The 25,659-nt window shown below is 47.0% G+C and overlaps 1 protein-coding gene across 2 annotated transcripts in view; it reads left to right on the plus strand.

The window, feature by feature from the left end:
* Positions 1 to 25,659, plus strand: part of CDS2 (CDP-diacylglycerol synthase 2) — a 57,806-nt gene that overhangs the window by 12,702 nt on the left and 19,445 nt on the right. Inside the window, exons 2-5 of one of the 2 annotated variants that reach the window (XM_045529601.1) lie at positions 18,850 to 19,190; positions 22,508 to 22,644; positions 23,921 to 24,017; positions 24,923 to 25,020. In XM_045529601.1, the coding sequence (XP_045385557.1) occupies positions 19,104 to 19,190; positions 22,508 to 22,644; positions 23,921 to 24,017; positions 24,923 to 25,020 (419 nt within the window). In that variant the 5' untranslated portion in view covers positions 18,850 to 19,103. The remainder of the gene's footprint in view (positions 1 to 18,849; positions 19,191 to 22,507; positions 22,645 to 23,920; positions 24,018 to 24,922; positions 25,021 to 25,659) is intronic. The other variant, XM_045529602.1, reaches the window with a different exon arrangement.

Raw genomic sequence — 25,659 nt, forward strand, 5'->3', positions numbered from 1 at the left:
TGGGTGATGGTCCAGTAGAAATTTGCACATGTGTTCACTGAAAGATAAGTTCCAGAACATTCAACACAGTGTTCTTTGTAGTAGTCTCAAACTGCAAACAGTCCAAATTGTGAACATTGCTGCTGTGAACATGGTGTACAAATATCTGTTTGAGTCCCTGCCTCCAGTTCTTTTGAGTATATTCCCAGAAGTAGGAATTAAACTTTGCCCACACATTGTTTTGTTAAAAATGTTGGATGGATTTTGAGACAAAATATACATTTTTCAAAAATATATAAACATTGACTTGACTGAAACCATCTTGTTGGATCACTTGCATTCTGTGGAGTTTGCGTATTAACAGACTGTGTGTGTCTTCCCTCCTATACATGGGAATGTTAACTGGGGAGGGTTTACAGGGTGTGCTGGCTTGATCCAGTCCTCTCCCCTCTGGCTTGCAGAACACATTACCTCCTCCCCAAGGAAGGCCACACGAAGCCCCGCCCTGTCACTAGTCATTGTGAGTGTTCAGCATGGCAGTTTGATGCCCACTAGTCTCCTTGGGTCTGGTGACTGTGCATGAAAGGGTCATCTGTCATCCCTCTGCCCTCCGAGTACAACTGTGGAGGAGGGACAGGATGAAGGTGGGCGGGATAACCCAAATAAGCTTTCTCATTCCGACAAGGCAAGAATGGGGGAGACACACAGCAGTGTCTTAGTTCCCCTCTCTCTTGAGTGGAAATTGGAGACCTCTTAGTGCTTACTTAGATGGAGCCTGTTGCCTAATGGGCTCCATTTTAGGTTAAGTGGATGGGGAGCAGAACCCCCAAATCCCAGAATGAGGAGAGTTCTACCCTGGGGCCCAGTATTCACACTGGAAGCTTAAGTTAACCCAGATGGTCTACTTGGTTTATTTACAGATGTACCTTCTAGTTTTTGGACTAGGGGAATAACCATGTTCTCTGTAGATGAGTCTGGGAGTGGAGCTTGTAACTTGCATGGTTGTCTTAGTGTGTAGACCTTCAGTTTCTGTTACAATCCCTAGTTTTGCTCTCATCACCATCCCATATGTCAGATATTGGTCCAGAGCTTCTCCAGGGTTTCAGAGGGCAAAGGCTGCTACTTCCTCTGCCTTGGTTGCATTTTCTGTGTTATTTCATCCATCTTAGCTCTTCAGTCTATTTCGTCACCCAGAAATTTGTTGAAATCTCACACCCACTGATGATCCCTTTCCCCTGCTGTTTCTGCCTAAGGCTGTGGTTTCATTCGACATTCATTTCCGTGGGATATTGGGTCTGCTGTCTTCAACAGGACGTTTTGAGTTTTGAGAGACCAAGCTGGTGTTACAACACAGAAGCAGGTAGTTGCAACACTCTTGTTGATTTTTGTTTTTGGTTTGGTTTTGTGTAGGCAGTGAAGGATAAAAATGATTCCTCTCGATGGACGACACTCGTGAATTCTGGGCTTCTGTTCTTGGCATTTAGATGGGCAGAAGCTGACCACTGACCTGGAAAGTGCCTGTGCTTGGTTGCAGGTTGGTGATGGAGGAGTCAGGGTAGGAAACCAGTGAAAGAGCCAGGAGGTAGTGTGCTGCCAAAGCCTGCAAGAAGTTTTTGAGGAAGAAGAAAAGGACAGTGTTAAGTACCATGGGGGTGTCAAGTAGAATAAGGGGGGGACTTGGTTTATCCCACCCGTGTGTATTTCTCACAATGGCCCAGTAATCATTTTATAGAAGAGGCTGTCATCTTAGAAGGTGATGAGACCTAAGTTTTTTTGAGCAGTAAACCTTTGTATATACATTTGCCATTTTATGGATTTTGCTAAGCTCTTATTTGTGATATTTTTTAGCCTCTACTCCCTTATGAAATAACTAGCACAATGTGTTTATAACCTGTTTCTTTAAACATTACAGCAAAATCTGTCTTATATCCCAAAAAATATTCCATGCCCTGTTTAACTGCAAGTGACTGAAAACTAAAAATAATAAAATAAGCAAGACAGAAGTATATTTTTCTCATGTGAAAAGAAGTCTGGAGGTTGGTATTCCAGCAGCTTCATGGTTTCAAGGATTCAGATTTCTTCTTTCTTGCTCTTCCACCCTCCTGAGTGTGTGGCTTCCACCCACAGTAGAGGATGGCTGCTAGACTTCCCGCCATTTCTGTGTATTTCAGTAAGCAGGAAGGAGGGAAGGAGAAAGGAGAGGCCTGCTGCTTTCTTATAAGAACACTTCCTAAAAAGTGCACGATTTCTGCTCACGTCTCATTGGCCAGAACTCAGTTGCATGTCCTTAACTGCAGGGAAGCTGGGAAATGTCCCTCCTTAAGGGCCATGTGCTTGGCTGAGCATTAGGGTTCCTCTTACCATGGAAGGAAAGGAAAATGAACGTTGGGGGACAACCAGCAGCCTCTGAGAATTTCCAAAGGCTTGAAGATGCCTGCTAAAAATTGACAGGCGATCCAAGAAGTAATGAAGAAGAAAAGTTGGGAGACGATAAGGATGGAGAATAGATGAGATTAGTGGTTGCTGAGAGTCTTCACTAGTGGTGGCAAGAACTGATTCAGTGACACCAGGCAGAAAGGGAAGGGGAGCTGCTTTGTAGGCCTGGGGATGAGAAAGAGGGGCTGGGCACAGGCACAGGCAGCTGCCCCCTCCTCAGTAATGAAGCCTGGGCTTTGAGGGTCTTTTCATGTATGGTACATAAACGTTTGGTGAACAAAGGCATAAATATGCAGAAAACTCCTTGCATCCTAGTAGCTCAGCAGTTCTTGAGTATTTCCAGGCCCACTTTTCTTTCTTCTTTTTCTTTCTTTCTTTTTTATTTTTGAGATGAGATCTTGTTACATTACCCAAGCTGGTCTCAAACTCGGGGCTCAAGCAATCCTTCTGCCTCAGCCTCCCAAGTAACTGGGATTACAGACACACACCCTGTGCCCAGAGGGGCACACTTTTTTTTTTTTCTGAGACAAAAAAGCCCCAGCCTGGCTGGGTGTGGTGGCTCACACCTGTAATCCTAGCACTCTGGGAGGCCGAGGCGGGCGGATCGCTCGAGGTCAGGAGTTCGAGACCAGCCTGAGCAAGAGCGAGACCCTGTCTCTACTAAAAATAGAAAGAAATTATCTGGCCAACTAAAATATATATAGAAAAAAATTAGCCGGGCATGGTGGTGCATGCCTGTAGTCCCAGCTACTCGGGAGGCTGAGGCAGTAGGATCGCTTAAGCCCAGGAGTTCTTGAGGTTGCTGTGAGCTAGGCTGACGCCATGGCACTCACTCTAGCCAGGGCAACAAAGCAACACACTGTCTCAAAAAACAAAAAAAAAAAACAAAAAACAAACCAAAAAAAAAACCAAAAAAGCCCCAGCTTGCTCCTTTGCCCGGGATAGATTGCCATGGTGTCAGCCTAGCTCACTGCAACCTCAAACTCCTGGGCTCAAGTGATCCTCCTGCCTCAGCCTCCTGAGTAGCTGGGACTACAGGTGAGCACTACCATGCCTGGCTAATTTTTTCTATTTTTAGTAGAGACAGGGTATCGCTCTTGCTCAGGTTGGTCTGTAACTCCTGAGCTCAAGTGACTCTCCTGCCTTGGCCTCCCAGAGTGCTAGGATTATAGACATGAGCCACCGCACCCGCCCCACTTTGCTAAAAGTAGAGGAACAACCAGTCCCTCTGCTTCATGCCTCTCATTGTCTGATTTATATCTTTTGATCTCTCTATAAAGAGCAGTAATTGTTATCTAAAATGATAATCTTGAATTCTTACAAAAGTGTGTGGGAATGAGGTATGGAAGAAAGCCAGAAATGGTGCTGCTTTAACAGGATGACTTTTTTTTTTTTTTTTTTTTTTTTTTTGAGACAGAGTCTCACTTTCTTGCCCGGGCTAGAGTGAGTGCCGTGGCATCAGCCTAGCTCACAGCAACCTCAAACTCCTGGGCTTAAGCGATCCTACTGCCTCAGCCTCCCGAGTAGCTGGGACTACAGGCATGAGCCACCATGCCCGGCTAATTTTTTTTTTTGTATATATAGTTTTAGTTGGCCAGATAATTTCTTTCTATTTTTAGTAGAGACGGGGTCTCGCTCTTGCTCAGGCTGGTCTCGAACTCCTGACCTCGAGCGATCCACCCGCCTCGGCCTCCCAGCCACCGCGCCCGGCCAACAGGATGACTTTTGATTGTTATTGCACCTGCCCCCCTCTTCCTGCCATTGCAGCAGAAGTGTGTCGTTCCTAGATGTTGCAGCAGTGGCTTGCTAGGGGTGACACAGGTACCAGCAGGGCTGGGACTGAAACCTGGGCGTCCTGCTGCCTAATGGGCCTTACAGAATGCCATGGTTAGGCTCTCATCAGCTCAATGGGGCCGTTCTTGCTGGTGAAATTAATCAGTTAATGCAGCTTAGTGTACAGTCTTCAAAATAAGAGGTCTTTGGGGGAAAAATAATGAAAGGATGAGGTTGAGACATAGGTCTAGACTAGCCCTGTTATGTTGCATGTGGAAACTGAGGCTCAAGGAGACGGGCAGTCGGCCAGAGTTCTGATTGCCTCTGGCCAGTTTTTTCCATGGGCATATCTCTGAAAGCATAAAAAACAAATCATCTTTAGTCCCTTCAACTGTAGATTTATGGTGTTCCATTCTGCTTTGAGTGTGAGGGTAGCTTGTAGATGCCCGGGGACCCTTCTTCATTGCTCATCTTTTGGGTACTTGGAATAGAATCTCCCCCCTACAGTCCACACTGTGTTTGGGTTGATATCTGTCCCCTCCTGTAGTTCGGGAGTGCTAGAGCCATGTGAAGTTTGTTTTGTGAACCTTGTTTTCTCACAGGGATGACAGCCAAACACCCAGTTTTCTCTTGCACAGCTGCCTTGTATGTCTCCTGTCTATTCCACAGAATTCTCTCTATACAGAGATATTTTTCAGTTTGCACCCAGTGATCTGCTCAAAATGTGCCACTAGGCAGTAGCTGTTTTGAAAACTCTGACCAAGAACCATTTCTTTAGAGATATTAGTCTCTTCCAGGGACTTTTTGTCAGGCAAGTGATATCTTACTGTTCTCAGGGGGTTCACTTGAGTCCTGGGAACAGTAGTTAGAGTGACATCTTGTTTCCTAGATCTCAGGGAAGAATATTTCGATTTTTAGGTTTAGTGTTCTAACATGAGTCCTTTCTCATTGGTCTTAAAATATCCAAAGCACCAGAATGATCTGCCGTTTGAGAGTTGAAAAACAAAAACTTTTATGTGTCCAGAGAATCAAAAAGGGAATAAAAGCCTCATGGTTTGAGCATTCTTCAGGGCCCTTGCTTTTCAGGGAAATTTGACGTAGGATTTCCAGCCTTCAACAGACCATTAATCCCTCTTAGCTTTGATGAGTTTCGTATAAGTAATGTGGTTGTGGAAGCTGACCTTGAGTGGGCTGGTTCTCCTGGTTGCTTTGAAGAAGCTCATATTGCCTCATGTATTCATTTTTGTGTGACTTTAGGGCTCACTCGTCATTCTGAGATAGTTAGCACTGCCTGGTCAGAGCCAGGGAAAGGGCTTGGCAGAGGTGGTGACAGTTGAGCTGCAGTTGCTTAACTTGTATGTTTTCTGGCTATTTTTATAGTTTGCTTTTGGTTTTGAAATCTTTAATCCAACTGGAGTATATTTTAATGAATGGTGTGAAGTAGAGATCTAAACTGTGGTATTGTTCTTAAAGGATTTTTTTAAATGATCATTTTTCAAAGTCATGCCACTGTGCTAACCAAGGGAGGATTTGGGGCAAGGTGTGGCTTTGTGATGGCCCGCTGCTCAGCAGAGCTGTGGGTTATAACAAAGTCTGACCTTGCAGGGACCAGCTGTGTCCATTTCTAGGAATGGGCTTGCTGGATTATCAGAAGTATTGGCTCCTATTTTTCAGGGATGAGCAAACAGGCTTGTTCGATAAGTTGACAAGTTAGAGTCTGAACCCAGCTGGGCTGAACCTCAGTCCCATTCTCTTTGCCTTAGCCATTCTGCCTCCCTGGCCTCTTCAGTCATTTTTCTTCCACAGTTTGGCCAAAGAGCCTGTAGCGCAGAGAGGACCTGTGAGCTTCTTGGGGTCAGCCATCAGGGCCATGGGAGTGGAGCAGCCCTCGCCTTCCTCTGTCCCCAGTCTTGGAGAAAGGAGGTGGTGACACTGGCCACTGAGTTCCTTGGGACCTGCATGATGGAAGCCAGGGTGTCCTGGAGTAGCAGGAGGCCTGTGGCACAGTACCCTCATCCCACAGCCCCTGCTGTGGAGCCCTCCAACTCTCCCACCCCATTTCCTCAGCTCCTCCCTTTCCCTAGGATTCTGTGGAAATCAACTGTCTGAGCCCTCATTAGGTGCTCTCTCCTGCCGTCTCCTCAGCAGACGGTCTCTGGAGTCAGGCTCCTTGTCTTGGATTTCTGTAGCTCCCACATGATTCAGTAAAGGCACGTTAATTCATCATGGGGGTTCCTGGAACAGTGGCAAAACCAACTGTCCCACAGGGAACCAAGTAGACAGAGCTCACACTTGGTCATAAACTCCTCCCCGGTCAGACCTGGCTGTTCCTAGCACATATGGTTGTGAGGAGGTAGAGTTCACGCTAAATCAGCTGTGAAGATTAGCAACTGCTTGGGCGGTGAGAACTAGGCCTCTGGTTTCAGGAGGAATTTGTTGTGCTTAGTGACTAGAGTTGTGCAGCAAACAGAAAATATTGGCACGTTAGTGTTTATTTTTAGTACTGAAGTACCATATTAACAGCATTACAGCTACATTAACATATAATATGCTTAGTTTCAATCCTAATATTTCATTAAAAGGTGCTTAGAATTTATGAAATTAAAAAGATAGTAAAACTAGGTGCCTCAAATGTACAAGATTTGGACACACTACAGAATATCAGGTAAAAACCTAATTTGATAACTATTTAAATGCTAAAACATAAATTACTATTCCTTTGTAGCTTAGTAGATAAAGAAAATAAAATTTAAATTTTATTGAAAATTAAAATTTACTAAAATATACTAAGTTAACTACATTTCCTTCAGTTTACTACATTTACTTCATTTAGTACATTTAATTCAAAACTAAAACTAAGATTTAAAATGCAATGAACAGGTGAGTGATGGCATGTACCTGTAGTCCCAGCTACTTAGGAGGCTAAGTCAGGAGGATCGCTTGAGCCCAGAAGTTCGAGACCAGTCTGAGTAACATAGCAACATATAGTCTTTAAAAAAATGCAATTATCTTTTAAAATGTATATCACTAGTGACACTGATTTAAGCATATATTTGTTTAACTTTTTTTTCCCTGTGCTGAAAAACTAACTTTGGGGTAGTGGAATGATGCAAGCACTGAACTGCAACTGTTTTCCTTTTAATCTTTCACCTCTAAAGAATCCCATCTTCTGTTTGATAACTTTGAGGAATTTTTTGGGGGGGTGGGGCAGAGACTACAGCCTTTTAACTAATGTCCTGTGGTTTTTGTTTCAAAGACACAATTTTCTGTTTATCTTAGTGTTCTTTAGTTTCATCATTAGTTTGGGAAATCTTTGAAATGGCATAAGAATTAGTCTTTAGGCAAAAACTTTGCTTTATTGATTGATCTTTCTCTTCCTGAGGATTATAGAGGAAAAGAAGAAAGCTTCTAAGTGAGGATACATTGGGTGTGGGTAAGTCGTAAAATATAAAAGCATGTCATTTAGAATGCATTTTTACCACAGTGGTGTTTGTTACTGAAAGTTTGGCACTTGTCCTCGAGGCCACATCAGAAGAACAAGAACAAGTGGTTTGAGGAGAAGGAAAGAAGAGTTTATTAATTTGCCGGCAAATGAGGAGGATGGAGACTCCTGTTTGAAATGCCGATATCCTAATTATAAGCAGAAATACAGAGCTTTTAAAGGGAGGCCATTCAGCTTCAGGCAATTGCTGTTCAACTACAGTTGATGATTCTGATGGTCCCATCTCCACCTAAGACAACCCCATCACTTCTGCCCACCTGGGAGGCCCACCTGCCCCCTCCAGGAGCTCTGCCTGGCCAGCTGAGCCATCTCCTATAGCACAAAGAATGAAAAACATTACCCTGCCCCTCCCAACCACTGGGCTGAGGCAGGGATGCAGGTCTTAGTTCTCAAAAAGTAGTGGGGGATGTTTTAAAGAGACATAAAGTATTTTTGCCATTTTTGCAGGCCATTACCTCTGTAACATGTTCTGTCTCTATGTTTTAGGTTCTCATCTGTAAAAGGTCAGCAATACTGAGAGCATCCTGTTCCTACCCTTTTTCTGCCCCTAATAATAGCTAGCATTTGTGTGGTGATTTAGTTTACAACATGTTTCTCTGCATTGCCTCAGGGCCTTTTGGTCTTTGTTTGGACCTTGATCCACAGGAATAAATATGCTTTACAGTGTGTCCCAATACCAGCTTGCATGCGTGTTATCATTTGGAAACAAACATTTCAGGAAGCAGTGCTTACTCTTAATATCTGTGATGTATCCAGAAGTTTTCTGTTATTTGATTCTATCTGATTCTACTTTTTATGTAAACTTTTTATTAAATATACATATAAAATGTGTACATATCATAATTTTATAGTGACTTTTCATAAAGTAAGCATATACCTGCAACCAACACCTAGATCAAGCAGAAGGGTACCTGTCCCTAGGAAGGCTCTCTCATGATGCCTCCTAATCACTGCCCCGTCAGGGATAGCCACTAGCCTGGCTTCTGGTGCCATGTTTTATTTTATTTTTTGCTAGTTGTGACCCACAGAATTGATTTCAAGACCCTAGTTCTCAACTCATAGTTTGAAAAACTCAGCCTTATTTTATCTTCCTAATGACCCTTAAGATAGGAGTTGTTTCTGTTTTTTGGAGGAGGAAGCTGAGGCCCAGAGGTGGCTTGATTTCTCCCTAGATCACAGAGCTTACACTTTTTCCCCTTTCGCCTTTCCCTGTGCATTTGAGCTATTCTTCTCCCTGGAATGAGGAGTGACTTGCTTTGGAAAGTCAGTTGTAGCCTTTTTTGTTTTATGTCTAGTTTATCACTCCCTCTTAATGTGTTTACAGAATTGATATCCATTATAGATGTAGCTGTAGTGAATTCCTGATATTATCATTCGTAAGTACTGAGAATGTTTTTGGTTTGTGTTTTTGTGATGATGAGTTGGATACATTTGCTCTTGCTTTGGAGGTTGTGTGGCTTGGAAGCTTTCATGGCATTTGTCATCTGGCCTCCTCCTAATAGGATGAAGCTCTGCAGAGGCATAGATGCATGCAGGTGTGACAAATGACAGTGTGCAGAGCTCCCCACCCTCACCGTGCAGCAGAGCAGTGTGCTGACCTGCGGTTTCTTCCCTGCTTGTAGGCTTTCCCTATGGGTAGATTTCTTTCCACTCCATGTCTCCCTCAGGCTCCACAACACCTACCTAGAAGGCCCAAGTGCTAAGCTGTCCTGTTATCTTCAAGCTTTTATGGTTGTGAGGTCATTGCTCCCAGTCAGCACCTTTGTGGGTAGATACTCTGGGAGCAGCTGGGCCTGATGTCCCACAGCCCATGCCCGGAAAGTCTTGTCTAGGGACTGAGCCTGAGGACTCTCCTGGGCTGTGAAATGATCACTGGCTCTGGTAGTTCTTAGGTGAGGCTTTGTTCTAAGGGCCTTGACGTTCTTTCTCCACCTTTGGTAGCTCTCTGGCAGAGAAGTGGCTTGGAAACACTCTCAGGGAAGGGACGGCCAGGCTGTGTTGTAGGCTATGGGTATTAGCAGTAAATAAACAGTCTCTTCCACCATGGAGCGTGTGTTGCATGGGGAAGACAGACCAATGTATAATAATTTTAGGTCTTAGTGATGTTACAAAGAAGAATGCAGGTATTTCCTAATATGAGGATAGCATTTGAAATGTTAGCATCTGAAGGAGCCTTCCACTATGTGGTCCAGTTGGCTCAAAGTACAGATGTGTTCTGACTCTGCCTAAAGCATTTCCTATTATTCATGGGAAACAAGTGGAAATGTACACAGACCTATAGGTAGGGCAGGATCAAACCATTTAGGACTCTAAAAGATTTCATGCTGCCTACTTACTCATTATCCCTGGCAATACATTAGCTGCTGTTGGGAAATACAGCTCGTTATCATTCTGCGTTGTATGGTTGCCCCTTGTGGGGTTCCTCCACCCAAAATCATCTTAACCTTTGGGAGGGGCTGAAACACAGTGTGTTTAGTCATGAGTTGCATTTGTATCACTATAGCTCTAGGGTTGTCTTCCACTCACAAATGCTGGCAAGTCAGGATTCTAGGTCTTGTAGTTAAAGGTTGATGAATTTGATTCATTAAAAAAAATACTCATTGAGCATCTAACAGGTTCAAGGCAAGGAGCTCTCAAGGTCAGCAAAAATGAATAGGGCAGTCCTTTTGATGATCTTGAAATCTAAATTATGGAAAGTACCCTCTTAATGTAAATATAAAGCATAAAAAATCATACAAGGGAGGTACATGTAATATTCCATGGGAACTTTATCAGAAGACAAAGTTGATGAGAAGGATAGTGTGGCTGTGGCCACATCTTTCTCTTTCTGCTCTGTTTTCACACTCCCATCCCCTCTGTGTCTAATCTCCTTCTGCCTCTCTCCGGTAAGGATACATGTGATTACATTTAGGGCCCACCTGGCTAATCCAGGATAACGCCTTTTCTCAAGACTCTTGACCTAATCACAGCCTTGCCAAGTAAGGCAATATTTACTCTTTTGTCATGTAAGGTAATAGTCACAGGTTCGGGGATTAGGAAGTGAATTTATTTTTTTGGAGGGAGTGTGCATTTTTTCCCTGTCTACCCGAAGATGGGCATCAGGCAATGTTTTCTTTAGTGACTTCTAAGGTGGGACTTGAAGGATGGACAAGGAGGAGAAAAGGCTGGGAGCAAAGGGGGAGAGGAGGGAAGGGTGGGATGTCATCAGGAATAAGGAGTGGTTGGGCTTGGCTGGAGCAGGTGGTGGTGTGACAGAGGGAATGGCCTGAAGAAAAACAATGGCAAAAATATTTTCTGTCCCTTTAGAACATCCTCCACTCCTTTTTGAGAGCTAAAACCTGTACCCCTGCCTTGGGCCAGTGGTTGGGAAAGGCAAGGTAATGTCTTTTGTTCTGTGTGTTACAGGAGATAGCTCAGCCATTCCTGGCCAGCACCTGCCTCTCAGGTGGGTGGAGGACACAGGCTTTGTCTGGGCAGAGATGGGATGATTAGAATCCTTAAGGACAGTAGCCTAGAAGTGAGGGCCCTCCCTTTTAAAGCTCTATCTTTCTGCTTAGGGATAGGAGATTTGGATTTTGAGATGAGAGTCTTCCATTTTTCCTTCCTTGCCAGCAAAGTAATAAACTGCTCTCTCTTTCTCTTCAGCCACTTGTTCTTGTTCTTCTGATGTGGCCTTGAAGACAAGAGAGAGGGTAACTGGTCTAGGAGGGCACTGGAAGGCATGGGACCCGGAGCTGGGAGCAGGGGAAGAGAGGCCATGCTGCAGCTGCTATAACAACGTACCACAAGCTGGGTGGCTTATAAACAACAAAAATTTATTTCTCACTCTTGTGGAGGCAGGGAAGTCCAAGATCACTATCCCTATCTCCTAATACCATCACCTTGGAGGTTAGGATTTCAGCATATGAATTTTGGAGAGACACAAACATTCAGACCATAGCAGGCCAGGACCTCAAACATGGTGGGGGACATGGCCAGGCACTAGATTGAACCAGCTATTTCACTTCTTTCTGAAGGAGCTTGTTACTGACAGCCCTTAGGTCATCATTTTTAAAAGCAGCCTCGCTGCCCATATGCCAGTGATGATAAAGCTGAGCTGTTAGTGCCGCCAGTGCTGCCATAGCCATTGGATGCTGGACAAATATGTTGCTGCTGCTGTTGAAAGGCAGAGGAGGGCTGGAATCTGCTGAGGAAGGCTTTGCCCAGGGCTTTTTTCAGGCCTATAATGACATAAAGCTTCCTATGCTTGCTGAGGGGATAGGCCTGTTCTTGACAGGTTGAACCTTGTTCAGAACTCTGTTTGCCTGGCTGTTGAAGACTAGATGTTGTAGGTTGCCAAGGTCCTGGTTGTGGCTTAACGAGAGAGCTGCCGTTGCTGCTGCTGCAGTGTTAAAAATGAGCGACCCACCTGGAAGCTGGAGTAGATTTAAGAGCCTGAGACTTGGAGTATTTATTAAGCCAAATGGAACTTGCACTGGGCAATGCATTTGGTAGCAGAGCTCCCGAGGGTAGGTCACTCAGGTTTATTCCTGCAGTAGCTGTGGCCCCAAAGTTATAGCCTGGCATGGGGGTTTGAACCACTCACCAAAGCCTGGGCACTGCACACAGAGCCCATTACATTGATGAAGTTAAGTGCACCAGAGTTTGCCATGACCAGTGTGGCCATGGTTCCTGAAGTTTTAGACGTTACCATGGTGGAAAGCGGAATGGTCATGATAGTCATTCCCTGGCTCAGAGACCTTTGCTGCTGAGCAAGTTAACAAAGTGGGCTGAGGGTGAAGCCTGAATCTTGGGGAGCAGAAGCGGCTCAAGGGGTTGACCGCTCAGTGTCAGGAGGGTGTGGGGTCAATGAAGGGGCTAGTGAAGAGTAGGTGGCTTAGGAGTTCCAGATCTTTGTGATGAGCTGCTCTCAGGGAAGAGTAGTCCAGGAGAAGGGAAGCCGCTGAAGGCAACAGTGGCATGTCAGAGGTGGAAGGAAGGCCATTGTGGCTGCGTGTGAGGGGAGAGAAAGATGAGGTTGGAGTGCTTAGGAGGAGCCCTGGAGGTCACGATTGAGACTTTGGATTTCATTCTGGATGTCAACTGAGATGTCACTGGAGGATTTTAAGCTTTAAGCAAGGGAATGACCCAAAGTGATTTGTGTTTTTTAAAGATCTCTGGTTGCTCTGGGAGAATGGCATGGGAGTGGCAAGAGGGAGGTCAGTTAGGAGGTTGTGGCCATTGCCCGGCTAGGTGCAGCCAGGATGGCCTTGCCTAGGGCACTGTTGTAGAAGGGTGACAGTGATGGCAATTTATGATTTAGGGGCTTGTCACATATGAAACCCCAGCAGCTCGTTCTGGTTCTGCTTCCTAGTGGAGGTCTAGGGAGCACATTTGAGCCCAGTTTTGAGATTGCAAATATGTTTTTCTTTCCCATCTTTTAGATCTTTTGGCAATATTTGACATATTCCCTCTTTGGAAGAGCCTTATTTTAATAAACTGAAAAATAAAATCACTTCCTTGCCCAGTAAGGCTGAAGACTCATTTTCCCTTAAATACTAAATGGAGATGCCTGCCTAGGGAACTGATAATATAGGAGGATCTGTTAGACCCCAGAATGCTTCTAATTTTTGGTGTCCTTGCCCAAAGGCAAGGGAGGACAATAGGAAAATAAGTGAAGTCATCAAAACAGAACTGTGGGCAGAGCCTTGTGGGGACCTGAGTGGTTTTTCTGTCCCTGGTAGTTTCTGTACTGAATTAATTAATGTCTTCTGGTGATGATTGGTACTTCCTGCAGCTGTTTCAGATTGTAGTCCTATGTGTGTTCTGTTAGTAAACAGATCCATCTACTCCAGAGGGAGGCTCTGATGGGCAAGGTAGGTGTTGGGAGAAAGGATTCCTGTTCATTCCTTGTCATGCAAATTCTTGGTTTAATGTATGAGATTGGTGGTTTTGCAGAGGTTGGAACCCACTACACTGGTGCGTGTTTGAATTAGAAAGCCTTGCATTCCTACAAGCTGGATTTCAGACAGGCCTCCTCATCCTTTTTTGAACTCTTTCTCAAACATGCAAATCCTGTACTTTTTGTGGAATCCCCCCATATCACTCAGGATACATTTGGTCATAAATGTTGAAGAAAGAAGGGGAAATGAACAGTGGGATGATTGGCTGTAGCCCTATAATGCCTCTTTTAGTGCTATTGAGCACAAAAAGTACTGAATTGCTGACCTAAACTATGTGTAGCCCAGCTGTATCTGCCACTTTGGCAAACCCTGGATTCTCTCTGAATAATTGGCTGTGGCTGCTTACGCAGATGTGGTGAAACTTACTTGTTGTCTTCCGTGTTCTAGGCTCCAGGCCATGTGCTGGGGGTACAGTGGTGAGGAAGCTGACGTGGATACCCCCTCACAGAGATTATCATCTCAAGGAGGAGACAGTGCAGTGTTGAGGAAGGATAGGGAGCCAGCAGGACACACAGGCAGTCGGGGAAGGTTTGGAGAGAAAGATCTCTTAAAGGATAAATTAGAATTCACTGGAAAGAGAAGTGGGTCTCAGAAGAGGGTTGTTGTTGCAGACTGTTCTAGGTAGGAGCACATGAGCAAAAGGCCTAAATGTGAGAAAGTACAGCCTGTTCCAGGAACTGACTATAGTTCAGAATGGCTGTGAGAGACAAGGCTGGAAGAGTAGACAAGACCCTTGTCAATGGAAAAGAAGACAGACCATGCAAAATAATTTAGAGAGGTTTATTCTGAGCCAAATTTGAGGACCATGGCCCAGAGCCACACCCAAGAAGCCTTGAGCAAGTAGACTTGCTGTGTCTGGGTTACAGTTTGGTAGTATATATTTTAGGGAGACAAGGATTACAGGTAAAGTCATAAATCAGTACATGGAAGGCATACATTGGTTTGGCCCAAAAAGGTGGGACATCTCAAAGTGGGGGCTTACAAGTCATAGATGGATTTAGGGATTCTTTGCTTGACAATTGGCTGAAAGAGTTAGGGCTTTGTCCAAAGACCAGGAATCAGCCAAAAGGAATGCTTAAGATAACGGTCTTTTATCTTTCATACGATGCTATACCAGAATCAGGTCGGGATGTAAACCTCATCATAAAAACCTGTTCACTGAGGTTTTATCATTTGTAGGTGTGACTCACCAGGCCCCCTTAGAAAGGAATTTGGGCAAAAGAAAATGATCGGAGTTTAGTTCTCACTCTGATCCCAGAGGGGCTTGTATGCCATTTTAAAAAGTTTAGACCTATCGTATGGGCACTGGGGAGCTCTGGAAGGGGTTCACGATGGGGAGTGACATGGCCAGAATTTCTTTCTGGGAAGATCCTTTCTGCAGTGTTAAGAGTGGAGGTGGGAGTGGACTCTAGGCTGGAGGTGAGGTGGCCAGTTAGGCTGTTGCAGTTGCTCAGAGGAGAGATGATGTTGGCTTGAGTTAAGGAAATGACGGAGTTGGTGGGAAGGAGTGGGTGCGGCTGAAAGGTGTTTGGGGAAGTAGCATTAACAAGCTTAGTGATGGATAGATCTACAGGCTGAGGGAGGAGCCACTAAGGGTGATGGCCACATTTCTCGCTTGGAAATTCAGTGGAAAGAGTACCATTTGCTGAGAGAGGTCACACAGTAGGGGGAAGAGGCTTGTGGGAAGAGATGATGAATTTGGTTTTGGACACATGGAGACTTGTAGGTGTCTGTGGAGACATCTAGTAGGCATTTGGATATGTGGGTCTGCAGCTCAAGAAGAAACAGCAGGAGGCATAAGAATGAACGCGATCACTCAGGGAAAGTGAGTAGTAGGAGAAGAACAGAGCCTAGAGCCAGTCCCTGAGAAACCCTCAAATTAAGGAGCAGGCTGAGGAGGAGGAAACTGCTGAAGAGAAGGCCAGCTAGAGATGGCCTGGCCAGAGAGGCAGGTGGAAAACCAGGGGGAGGTGCTGCTTGGAAGCCAACTGAGGAGTATTTTTCAATAATAGCGTCAAAAGCTGCTGAGAGATAGACTGAAGCGAGGACTGAGAGTCCCCAGCGGGTTAGTGACAAGGTGGTTGTTGACCTGGGAAAGCTGCTTCAGTGGAATAGGTGGGGCTGAAGCTGGGTTGTTGTGGTTTGAGGACATGATGCACAGTTGGGGGGAGGGGAGACGTGGGTGTTAACGGCTCTTCCCAAAGGGTTACTGTGAGTGGGGAAGAAAGTGCATTGGTTGGATGAGCTGTCAGAAGTTGTTTGTTGTCAGGCTGGCTTAGATGGCTAAGTAGGGCTGTGGTGAGCTGAGAAGACGGGGGAGGGTAATGGAGCGAGTGTCTGAGGAGTGGCAGGGGAGGGCACGGCAAGCACATGGCCATCTCCTGATGTGGCTGTGCTGGGAATGAGTGTCCTCCCTTGAGAGCCCTGTCTGGGCCTGTGGCCATCAGGGAGGTGCCCTCTACAAAGGGCCCTGTGGTCCTTTGTAAATGTCTTTGTCTGGAGGCAAAATGGCTCACGGCCGGAGTTAGGTTTTAAAAAGCTAAATCTGCCACATGCATGTCTTTTTGTGTCCTCTCTCTGAATACAGTTACCTCTGATAGGTCCCGGAAGTGAAGCAATCCATCGGGGTGCTGAACGCATTTTCTATGGATTCCATCATTGATAGAGGCTTTGGAGGACGGGGTACAGCCACATTGGGGATGATTCAGACTTGTTCAGAGTAGAGCTCCCCTCTGTTTGATCCTGTGTTCAGACAGTTGAACTTGTCAAATGGGGCATTATATAGGGCTGGAAATACTCCTTTGTTATTCCTAACACTACACACACACACACACACACACACACACACACACACACACACATACTCTCTCTCTCTCTCTCTCTCTCTCTCTCTCTCTCTGTCTCTCACACTCACACATAGACACATATATTTTTTGCAGGAGGAACTCAGATGAAAGCCACTTGGCTTTTCCACTGAGAGGGACACATAAGTCCCTGGCACTTATTAAGGGTCATTATTAAGGATAAAGCTTTCTCTGGCAGTTTCTCTCCCAGGGACCTGTCTGTGTAAGTAGGATAGTTGATTGCCCTAGCACCTGGCCACAGGATTTGATTTAAAAGATGGCAGGAGTGGCATTTAGCAAAATGGTTAGGCTCAGACACATGACTTTCCTCCAGGAGAAGGCTTGTAACTTGCACATAAAGCAGTGCAAAAAGTAGTATAAGTTCAGGAGTCACTCAGAAAGTGAAACTTGTGCATTTGAATGCAATGCCAGTGGAAAGTACAGAGTTGTTGAAAATATAACTGGCCAGTGCATTGAACTTTTAATGAAATTTTCTTGAAGATGAAAGAAAAAGAGAAGAAAAGCCTAATGGATGGTACCACTCAATTTTCTTTCCCTAGTGTTTATTTCCTCTTAGGCAAACATGAAGGGAATATTAATGTATTTTCTTTAGTGGGGTGCAAAACTGAATCAGCATCTGGTAAAGAAATGGAGTGTGGAGCAACGAGTCCCACCAGCCTGGAGCCCAACTGACACGGTGCCAAGGGCTTTCTCCAGCCCTGGCCATAGCCACTATCTTTTGGTTCAAGCTCTGACCATCACCACTTGTGTGTATCACTGTCGAGTCTTGAGAAATACTGAGGTAGGAGGGTGGGCCCTGATGCCAGCTGACGACTGGAGGGGAACTTTAGCAGGACGCTGCCCAGCAGGCTTTGGTAAGCCCGTCAGGCCTGCAGGAAATCCTGAGAATTAAGAAGGAGGCGGAGTATGAGCCAAACGACAGGTTTTTCCACCCAGAGAGTTAATAGTGAAACTGAGCTCTACAAATGCTGTTCTGGACTGAGCTAGGTCCCTCCCCAGGAAAAGCCAGACCTTGACCACAAGGAACTTCCCTCCCACCCACTGCTCCCTCTGCACCTCCTGGCTGCCTTCTCTTGGTTCTGTTGAAGGAAGGCTTCTGTGCTCTTCTGTGCCCACGACAGTGCTGGGTGCGGGGAGACTTCTGGGCAGTTGTGGGAGGCTAGAAGGGGCCCTGGCAGGCTGGTAGGGGAAGCTTTTTGAGCATGAGTTTCTCCAAAAACGCTGACTGATCTTACTGAGCTCTTGGTGCCCAGGATGCTCCATGTGTCCATCATCCTAAGTGCTTCTGCCTTTCCCTTGAGGGTCTAAGTAAAACCGGAGGAAGGGAGCCTCAGAAGGAGCTTTTTTGCCCTTCCTTTAAAAGCAACACTCTTGTTTCCTGTTTACACCAGCACCGCAACCCCCTTGGGAAGTGGCTAAGGAACTGCAGGAGGATGGGCGGTGGTGGAGAGGGAATCTGAGAGGTCTGCCGCACTCAGTCTCTGTTCTGGGCCATTGGGATTGAAAGGGAAGGAAGGAGAGGGGGGACCTGGGGGGCTGGGCAGAGAGAAGTCTGATGTGGCAAGGCAGCTGGTCTCAGAGCTGAGTCCTCCCACCCACTGCCCATAAGGGAAGGAGGCAGGAATGAACTCTAGTCCAGTCCTACTGCAGGGCAGGCAGGGTATGTGTCAGTCTTGTGAGCTGGAAGGAGAGTGAATGCTGTCTGGACACTTTGGTCCATGGTAGGTCAAGTAGAATTAATTAGCTCATTAGTTCAGCCAGCCTGTGGGTACCTGCTAAATTCCAGGTGCTGCTTAGTGCAGTGGTGAACAGGTAGCCCACCGCCCCTGACATCATGTCTGCCACGTATATGATGTTGTGACCAAGCACCCCAGTTGACACATACTAAGGTGTGTACGTGTACTGATATGTTTGTTATAAAGCATACACAGGGAAGGAAATAAGAATGATGTAAGTAGAAATAAGTTCTCGTATTTCCTCCCACACCTCGGCGGATTGTAGTGCATGCATCCCGCTTCAGAGAGCACTGGCATGGACTGGAGCTTTAATGGGTGGGCTTTGTGTGTCAGGCGTCACCTTACACATTTGAATTGGGGCTGCCCGTGTGAAAAGAGGAAGCAAGGCAGGCAGGTGCTGAGCTCAGATGATATATTAATATTAGCACACAGGCCCTGGCAAGACCTGAAAGCCACTGTTCTTCCCCCCACTCCACCCTCCTTGGGAAGGGTGCCCAGGTTGCCTGGGGTGGGTGTTTAGGGTTCTCATGCTCCTGTCCTGTGTGGTCGGGTTACTGAGCGGTGGAGGCTGGGGAGCCAATGCAGCAAGTGCCTGTTGCTATGCAGTCCCTTTATAGTTGTCACAGACTTTCACTGATGCTGCATTTGATCGTCTCAACAACGGTGCGAGATAGGGAGTCCTTTCCCCACTGTGAAGACCAGATGTGGAGGCCTATGCTGAGTGGCATGAGTGTCAGAGCCAGCCTGGGGCTCTGCTGTCCTGAACTGGCAGCTGCCTCCTTCTGCAGAGAATTTTCCTTGACATCTGCCTGTCTCGCCCCAGAGAAGCAAACAGATCAACGTGTTCAACACCTGTGATTCTTGGTCCAGCATGTGCCTTTCTTGTGGGCAGGCACTTGGGTTCCAGGTCCCTGCCCGCTATGGAAGCTGCCGCCAGCACTCAGCTTCCTTTACCCAGGTATGCGCAGCCGTTTGCCCAAGCAGGCGGCCTTTGCCCACAGGGTTGGGGGAGCCAGAAAACCGCAGGCCCCCAGGTTCTCCTAGGTTTCTGTTCCCCCAGCCTGCTCCCTGTGACATCCACACCGGGGGGCAGAGAGCAGGGGTCGGGGAGCTGGCTGACATGCCCCCTCCCCATCTGTCCTCCCAGGCTGTTCCCTGTCCCAGGATTTACCTTTCCCACCTGCTCGGCCCTGTGTCAGCTGTGGGAAGGTGGTAGTCCGTGCAGGGGCTGGTCTTCTGCTCCGAGGACGCTTCTTTAGTAGCCCTGGGGGAAGGCCCAGGGAACCTGAAGTTACTCACTTAAAGGCAGGAAAAACCTGGAAGGTGAATCTCTTTCAGGCTTGTTCCTTCAGAGCTTTTATTTCATTTCTTAGTTGTTCATCCCAGTCACCCTGAAGCCTTGGTAAGAATAGTCCCTGTAACTTTGTGTTAATAGCAGTTCTCTACCTCCTCTTGCTGCCTTCTGCCTCAAGATACCTCTCTTCACTTCACCCCTTCCTACAGGGAGGGAGAGGAGCCAGGCCCGCCAATATTGCAGGGCGCAGTGCCGGGCAGCGCCGGGCTGACAGTCCCTAAGAGGGCCTAGGCGGTCCAGGGAGACCCAGCACGGAGCTGGAGCTGGAGCTGCCGCCCCCTTCCCCTGCAGGACTCTGCCTGGGCTCCCTTCCTGCCCTTGCCTGCCTGGGGAGCCGGCAGTCTTCGTGAGTCTCCTTGACAACAGGGTGGAAAAATTAAAAATAACCTTGTGCTGGCCCTTCTGTGCTTGTGAGTGCCCCCTCGCCTGCTGTGCTCGAGCGCAACCCCTGTGGCTTCTAGATTAGATGTTCCAGAAGGGCCTCCATGGGAGCCTCGGTGGGACCCAGGTGCTGGCATTTGAAGGTTTGGGCGTCAGGCCCACATAATCAGGCAGCATCATTACCTGGTATTACTGGTGGCTGCTGATGGGGTGTGGGTGTCAGTGTTAAAGTAAAGGTGGGAAAGCTGTTCTGAATGCCTTGTCTTCATTTACGCTAACTGGAGAGGGGCGATCTTGGAGGCGTTCCTGTGTTTCACAGCCTCTGGGGACGTGGAGTAGGACACAGTGCTGAGTGGGAATTTTGTTATATCTCTTCAAGGGATCCCCGCAGGTCAGGAGGGCCCTTCCTGGGCCCCGTTTATAAGGTGAGGACTCCAGGGGACAGAGGCACTTGGGCCACTTGTCCAGAGCTGCCTGGCCTGGCTGCAGCAGTGGGGAGCAGTGCCCTGTCGTCAGAAGCTGTGGCTCTTTGTCCTGGACCCCAGTGACAAGGCCATCTTATAGGCCCTGTGCCAAAGTCAGCTGCCTCTTTTGTAGCAGCAGTCTGCATGAGTTAAGACCCTCTGTTTTGTGGTCTTGTCACAGTTGTAAATTAATTCAGAAATAGCTGTCTCCATGAGGGCAGGAGCTGGGTTTCTCCTTACCACACCTGGAATTAATTTTTCTCTTCCTGCCTCCATCCTTCCAACCATTAATAAGTATTTAGCTGTGTGCCAGGCATGGGGATATAAATGAGAACAAGATGTCACAGTCTCGTCTTTAGGAAGCTTATGGTCTGCCAGGGAGGCAGTTAGAAAAAGTCCCCATGTGGCCAGTGCTAAGAGGGAGAAGTGTTAGGAGAGCAGATGACTGGGCTGCCTCACTTTGCCTGAGGTGAGGGTGAGGGTTAGAGTAGACAGGGAGAACGTATTCTCGACACAAAATACTTAACATGGAGTGCATAAAAACTCCTACAAGTCAATAAAAAGGAAGGCAGAAAACTCAGTAGAAAAACTGGCTGGTAATTTGACAAACACTTTACAAAAGAAGATGTCCAAATGGCTAGTGAACATACGAAATAGTGCTCAATTCCATGTGTTTCTTAGTCACCAGGGAAGTCAGAAGACCTAGGTTAATATGATACATTGGGCCAGACATTTAACTTCCCGGAGCCCCTGTTTCTTATTTGTAAACAGGGCTCTTCCTTCCCTTCCTCCCAGTCTGCTCCCAAGCTCACAGGCCTGGGAAATGCTCTTCACTCTATACAAATACTGAGTAGTGTTGTTACTCTGTCTAATTCTAAGTGATCTGATTTCTTCTCCACCTCTTCTCACAGCAACTATTCTAAATTCCCCTAAGAAATAAAAGGTCTGAGTAGTGAGGTGGTTCCTAGGATTCAGAATAGCCTGCTCCTTGGTACTTTGGGTACAGAGCTTGTTGCTGGCAGGGCTCTGGTCCCCTGTCCCGGCTGGGAGCAGGATGAGTTCCTGTAGGTGTTTTCTTCATGGCTGAGGCCTGGGGCAGCAGCTCTGTGTGAATAACAGTGTAAGGTCTGTCGATGCCCAGGGCCTGCTGGCAGGGAAAGGACAGAGGTGCACCAGTCCTGGCTCAAGCATTGACTTGAGTAAGCTCTACGGTGTGTTCCACGCGAACTGTGGCTGACCTCACAGAATGCTCTTGTAAGTCCAGAAGTAATACTCTGGGCTTTGGGGTATGTTGGCATTAACTGGCCCATAGGAACAATAGCCCACACACCTGGCCCGCTTCTCCCTAAGAGCTTGGTCAGTGCCACTGGCTCCCCCGGCAGGCTCGGCGATAAGCCCTTGCTAAAATCCGTCATAGCCTTCCTTGTGTGTTCTTTGGATATAAAGGAGCCATTTTCTCTCTTTTCTGTGTCTATCCTCCCCAGTTGAGCAGATCGTGTGTGCACTCTTCCAGCAGAGTGCACCAGTCACCTTGGCACGTGTCAGGACAGGGTCAGGATTGCTGTTAGTCCCGTCTGTTCCGTCACCTGATTATGCCAGGTCCTCAGGCCCCATTTGGAGTATTTTCCCACAGTTCTCCTATGACAGGAATGCACTTCTCAGTAGTCTACTCAGCACTTTTCTTTCTTTCTTTTTTTTTTTTTTTTGAGACAGAATCTCACTCTGTTGCCTGGGCTAGAGTGCTGTGGCATCAGCCTAGCTCACAGCAACCTCAAACTCCTAGGCTTAAGCAATTCTGCTGCCTCAGCCTCCCCAGTAGCTGGGATTACAGGCATGCGCCACCATGCCCGGCTAATTTTTTCTAATATATATATATTTTTTTAGTTGGCCAGATCATTTCTTTCTATTTTTAGTAGAGACGAGGTCTCGCTCTTGCTCAGGCTGTTCTCGAACTCCTGACCTTGAGCAATCCACCCACCTCGGCCTCCCAGAGTGCTAGGATTACAGGCGTGAGCCACTGTGCCCGGCCTATTCAGCACTTTTGACCTTTTTCTCTTCTGTGTTTCTGCTGTGCAGGAGTCAGAGTCAGAAGCAAAGTTAGATGGAGAGACTGCATCGGACAGCGAGAGCCGGGCAGAACCCGCTCCCCCACCAGCCTCTGTAGATGATACCCCGGAGGTCCTCAACAGAGCCCTTTCCAACTTGTCTTCAAGGTAACCTGGCTTAATGATGCAGGTGCTGGTTGGGGGCCTTGCACGGTGTCCAAGTGCCATGGAAGACCCAGAGCCCTCAGCGAGCCTGTGGCCTTGTAGGTGAGCCCGCTTCTGTTACGTGTGCAGGGCGGGCCTGCTTACTTGCCTCAGCCTCCCTGCCCTGCCTGGGCTCCATCGAGTGCAGTTAGTGCTTAGCAGTGGCTGCGAGCACAGTGGGTGACCAGGAGGGGAGGGCCACCCAGGCTGGGAAGATGATGCCTGGGAAGGGTGCTCTTGGCTGGGCCGGGAAATGCAGTTCCAAGAAGGAAGAAAAGTGTGGATAGGAGGCATGGGGGTGGGCAAGGTCGGCTGACAAGTGTGTGACAGGAAATCGTGTTTGGGTTTGTGACTAACGGGCAGGCTGCTTTTCCCTGAAGAGTCCAAGTTTCTAGTTCAAAGTATAGTTTTCCGTCCCCACCTGAACCCATTGTGAATAATTCCTTAAATTCTCCGAGAAGGACTGGAAAACATCTCGACTTAGGTAAATCTAGGGTTAAAACTTTTGGCCCTTGAGAATCTGGTCCTTCTAACACCAGGTATGGTATGTGCGTAGATCAAAAACACAAATTGCAAGACTCCAAAGCATTATGTAAGCGTTCCTATGTGTGCCTCCCACCTGTCCCTTGAGAGGCTGTATTGTGCAGTGGGTAAGGGCATGGACTCTGCAACCAGACCCCTAGATCCAAATCCCAGTGTCACCACTGGCCAGCTGTGTGACCTGTGCCTCCATTCCTCATCTATAAAAGCTAGTTGTGTTGAGGGTTGAAGGAGTTAGCGTATGTAAAGTCCTTATAAAAGTGCCTTGTGCATATTTGTAGTAGCTGTTGTTATCATTGCCTGTTATCCCCGTAATGATGAGGGGCAGTGCAATGTGGAATTCTGCTGCAGGAAAAATGTGCATAGTTTTTTCTTCAGATAGAGTCAGCCGTAGAAACTATCCAAGTAGATACAGAAGCACAGGGCACTGCCTTTGCCTTGGGGTTTTATTTTGTTTTGTCTGATACCTTCCTTAAGGCATAAGCTGGGTGTATTTTTCTGGAGGCCTTGGAGCACCTGCTGAGTTTGGTCATAGGTGAGGCCTTGGCACCAGTGGCCCTGCTCCTGCCAGCTGGGGGCTGGTGCCTCTGTCAAGGTGAACTTGGAAAGGATTGAATCTCAGGAAGACCCATACCCATATGCTGAGGTTGTTTCTGGGTTCCTAACTGGTGTTTTCTCCTTCCTCTACTCTCTCACCCAGATGGAAGAACTGGTGGGTGAGAGGCATCCTGACTTTGGCCATGATTGCATTTTTCTTCATCATCATTTACCTGGGACCAATGGTTTTAATGATAATCGTAAGTGCCCTTTCTGGCTATTTTAGTTTTGCCTTCAGGTTTCCTGCAGGACCAGTTGTTTTAAGTGCCAGGTGTCGGGTTGGTTGTGGGAATTGATGGAGATCCTCAGAACACTTCTGCCATAGAGCATCTCTGGCTTCTCACTTTTCAGCAGCCAACTGGAGGGTCATTGGCATAGGCCAGTTGTTTGTGGTTAAGAATATTTCTCCATTTTAAAAATTGACTTTATTATTCTAACTGTTGGATTAAACTGTGACCCTGGCCGTGCCTTTGTGTGACTCCTGGTTTTGTTTCTTGTTTCCCTGGGGCCTCCCTCATGGGCTTAGATCTTCCATTAAGAAGTCGCAGTCCACAGAGCTGCCTTCTGTCCCTCCCACTGTCACAGGCAGGGTCAGGTGACCAACAGCTGAATGCTGAGCAAAGCAGTTGGAGCTTTTCAAGTTTTATATTCAAAGTCAAAAGGGGAAGGGATTGGTTGAGTCCTGGGAGGTTTTAGAACAAAAAGTTAATTGAAACATTGGGGTGTGTATTGTATTGTGAGTGAGAAATCGAATCTATGTCTGCGACATAAAGGGCTGCACTGCAGTGTGGGATGTTATGAGAGAGGGAGGAGGAGGCAGTGAGCACAACCACTGTGGGCTTGGTATTTTTCCTAAATACTATGTTTTATCTTGAAGGCTCATGACCTGTTGTTTTCTGTTTCCAAAGATCATAAGAGTTGGGTAATCAGTCAGGCATGTGGTGGCTCATGCCTGTAATCCCAGCACTTTGGGAAGCTGAGGCGGGAGGATCCGTTGAACCCAGGAGTTTGAGACCAGCCTGGGCAACATGGCGAGACTCCATCTCTTTAAAAAAAAAAAAAAAAAGAATTGGGGAATCACTGTTCCAATTCTTGCATCCTATAGGTGATGTGTGTTCAGATTAAGTGTTTCCACGAGATAATCACGATTGGCTACAACGTCTACCACTCCTATGACTTGCCCTGGTTCCGGACCCTCAGCTGGTAAGCACTCTGGCCCCACAGGGATCCTTAACAGATTTGGATGATGTCTTTTGTGGCAGATATTTACAGTTATGGTGGGTGGGAGGTGGAGTGATGGCCACAGACTTGCACAGCACCTTTGAGACCGGAGTCAAGGTCACGCTCTGTGACTGGCCTTTGTTATTAAGAGTCAGGAATCTTCCTCAGAAGAAACCAGATTAGCTGCTCTGTGACTGTGTTTGTCTCGGTACTTGGATTCCTTAGATTCTGCACAACAGCCCCGCTTTTCTAGATCAGTGTGTTTTTCATGCTGTAGTAGTAGGCCAGCATCCCACTTGAGTAGTCTGGGAGTTGTCAGGTTCTGGTTTTGGTGGTGTTATCCGTGGAAGCTGGTTTCCTCATCTCTGAAACAGATGGTTGAGCCTTAGTGGTTTCCAAACTGTAGTGTAGGAGCCCTAGTTCCTCGGACGTGCCTTGGGTGCCAGAGTGGGCAGGAGTGAGACTGAATGCACAGGATCTGGGCTCCTCCGAGAAACTCTGCTTTCTCCTTCTCCTTGGAAAGGGCTTGGCTGCCTTAAAGCAAAAACAAAATAAAAACCTGTAGTGCAGATGATGTTTGAAACCCCTTCCTGATCTGAAACTCAGCATTATTGGCCACAG

This window comes from Lemur catta, chromosome 17 (genome assembly GCF_020740605.2).
Source record: "Lemur catta isolate mLemCat1 chromosome 17, mLemCat1.pri, whole genome shotgun sequence".
Lineage (NCBI taxonomy): Eukaryota > Metazoa > Chordata > Mammalia > Primates > Lemuridae > Lemur > Lemur catta.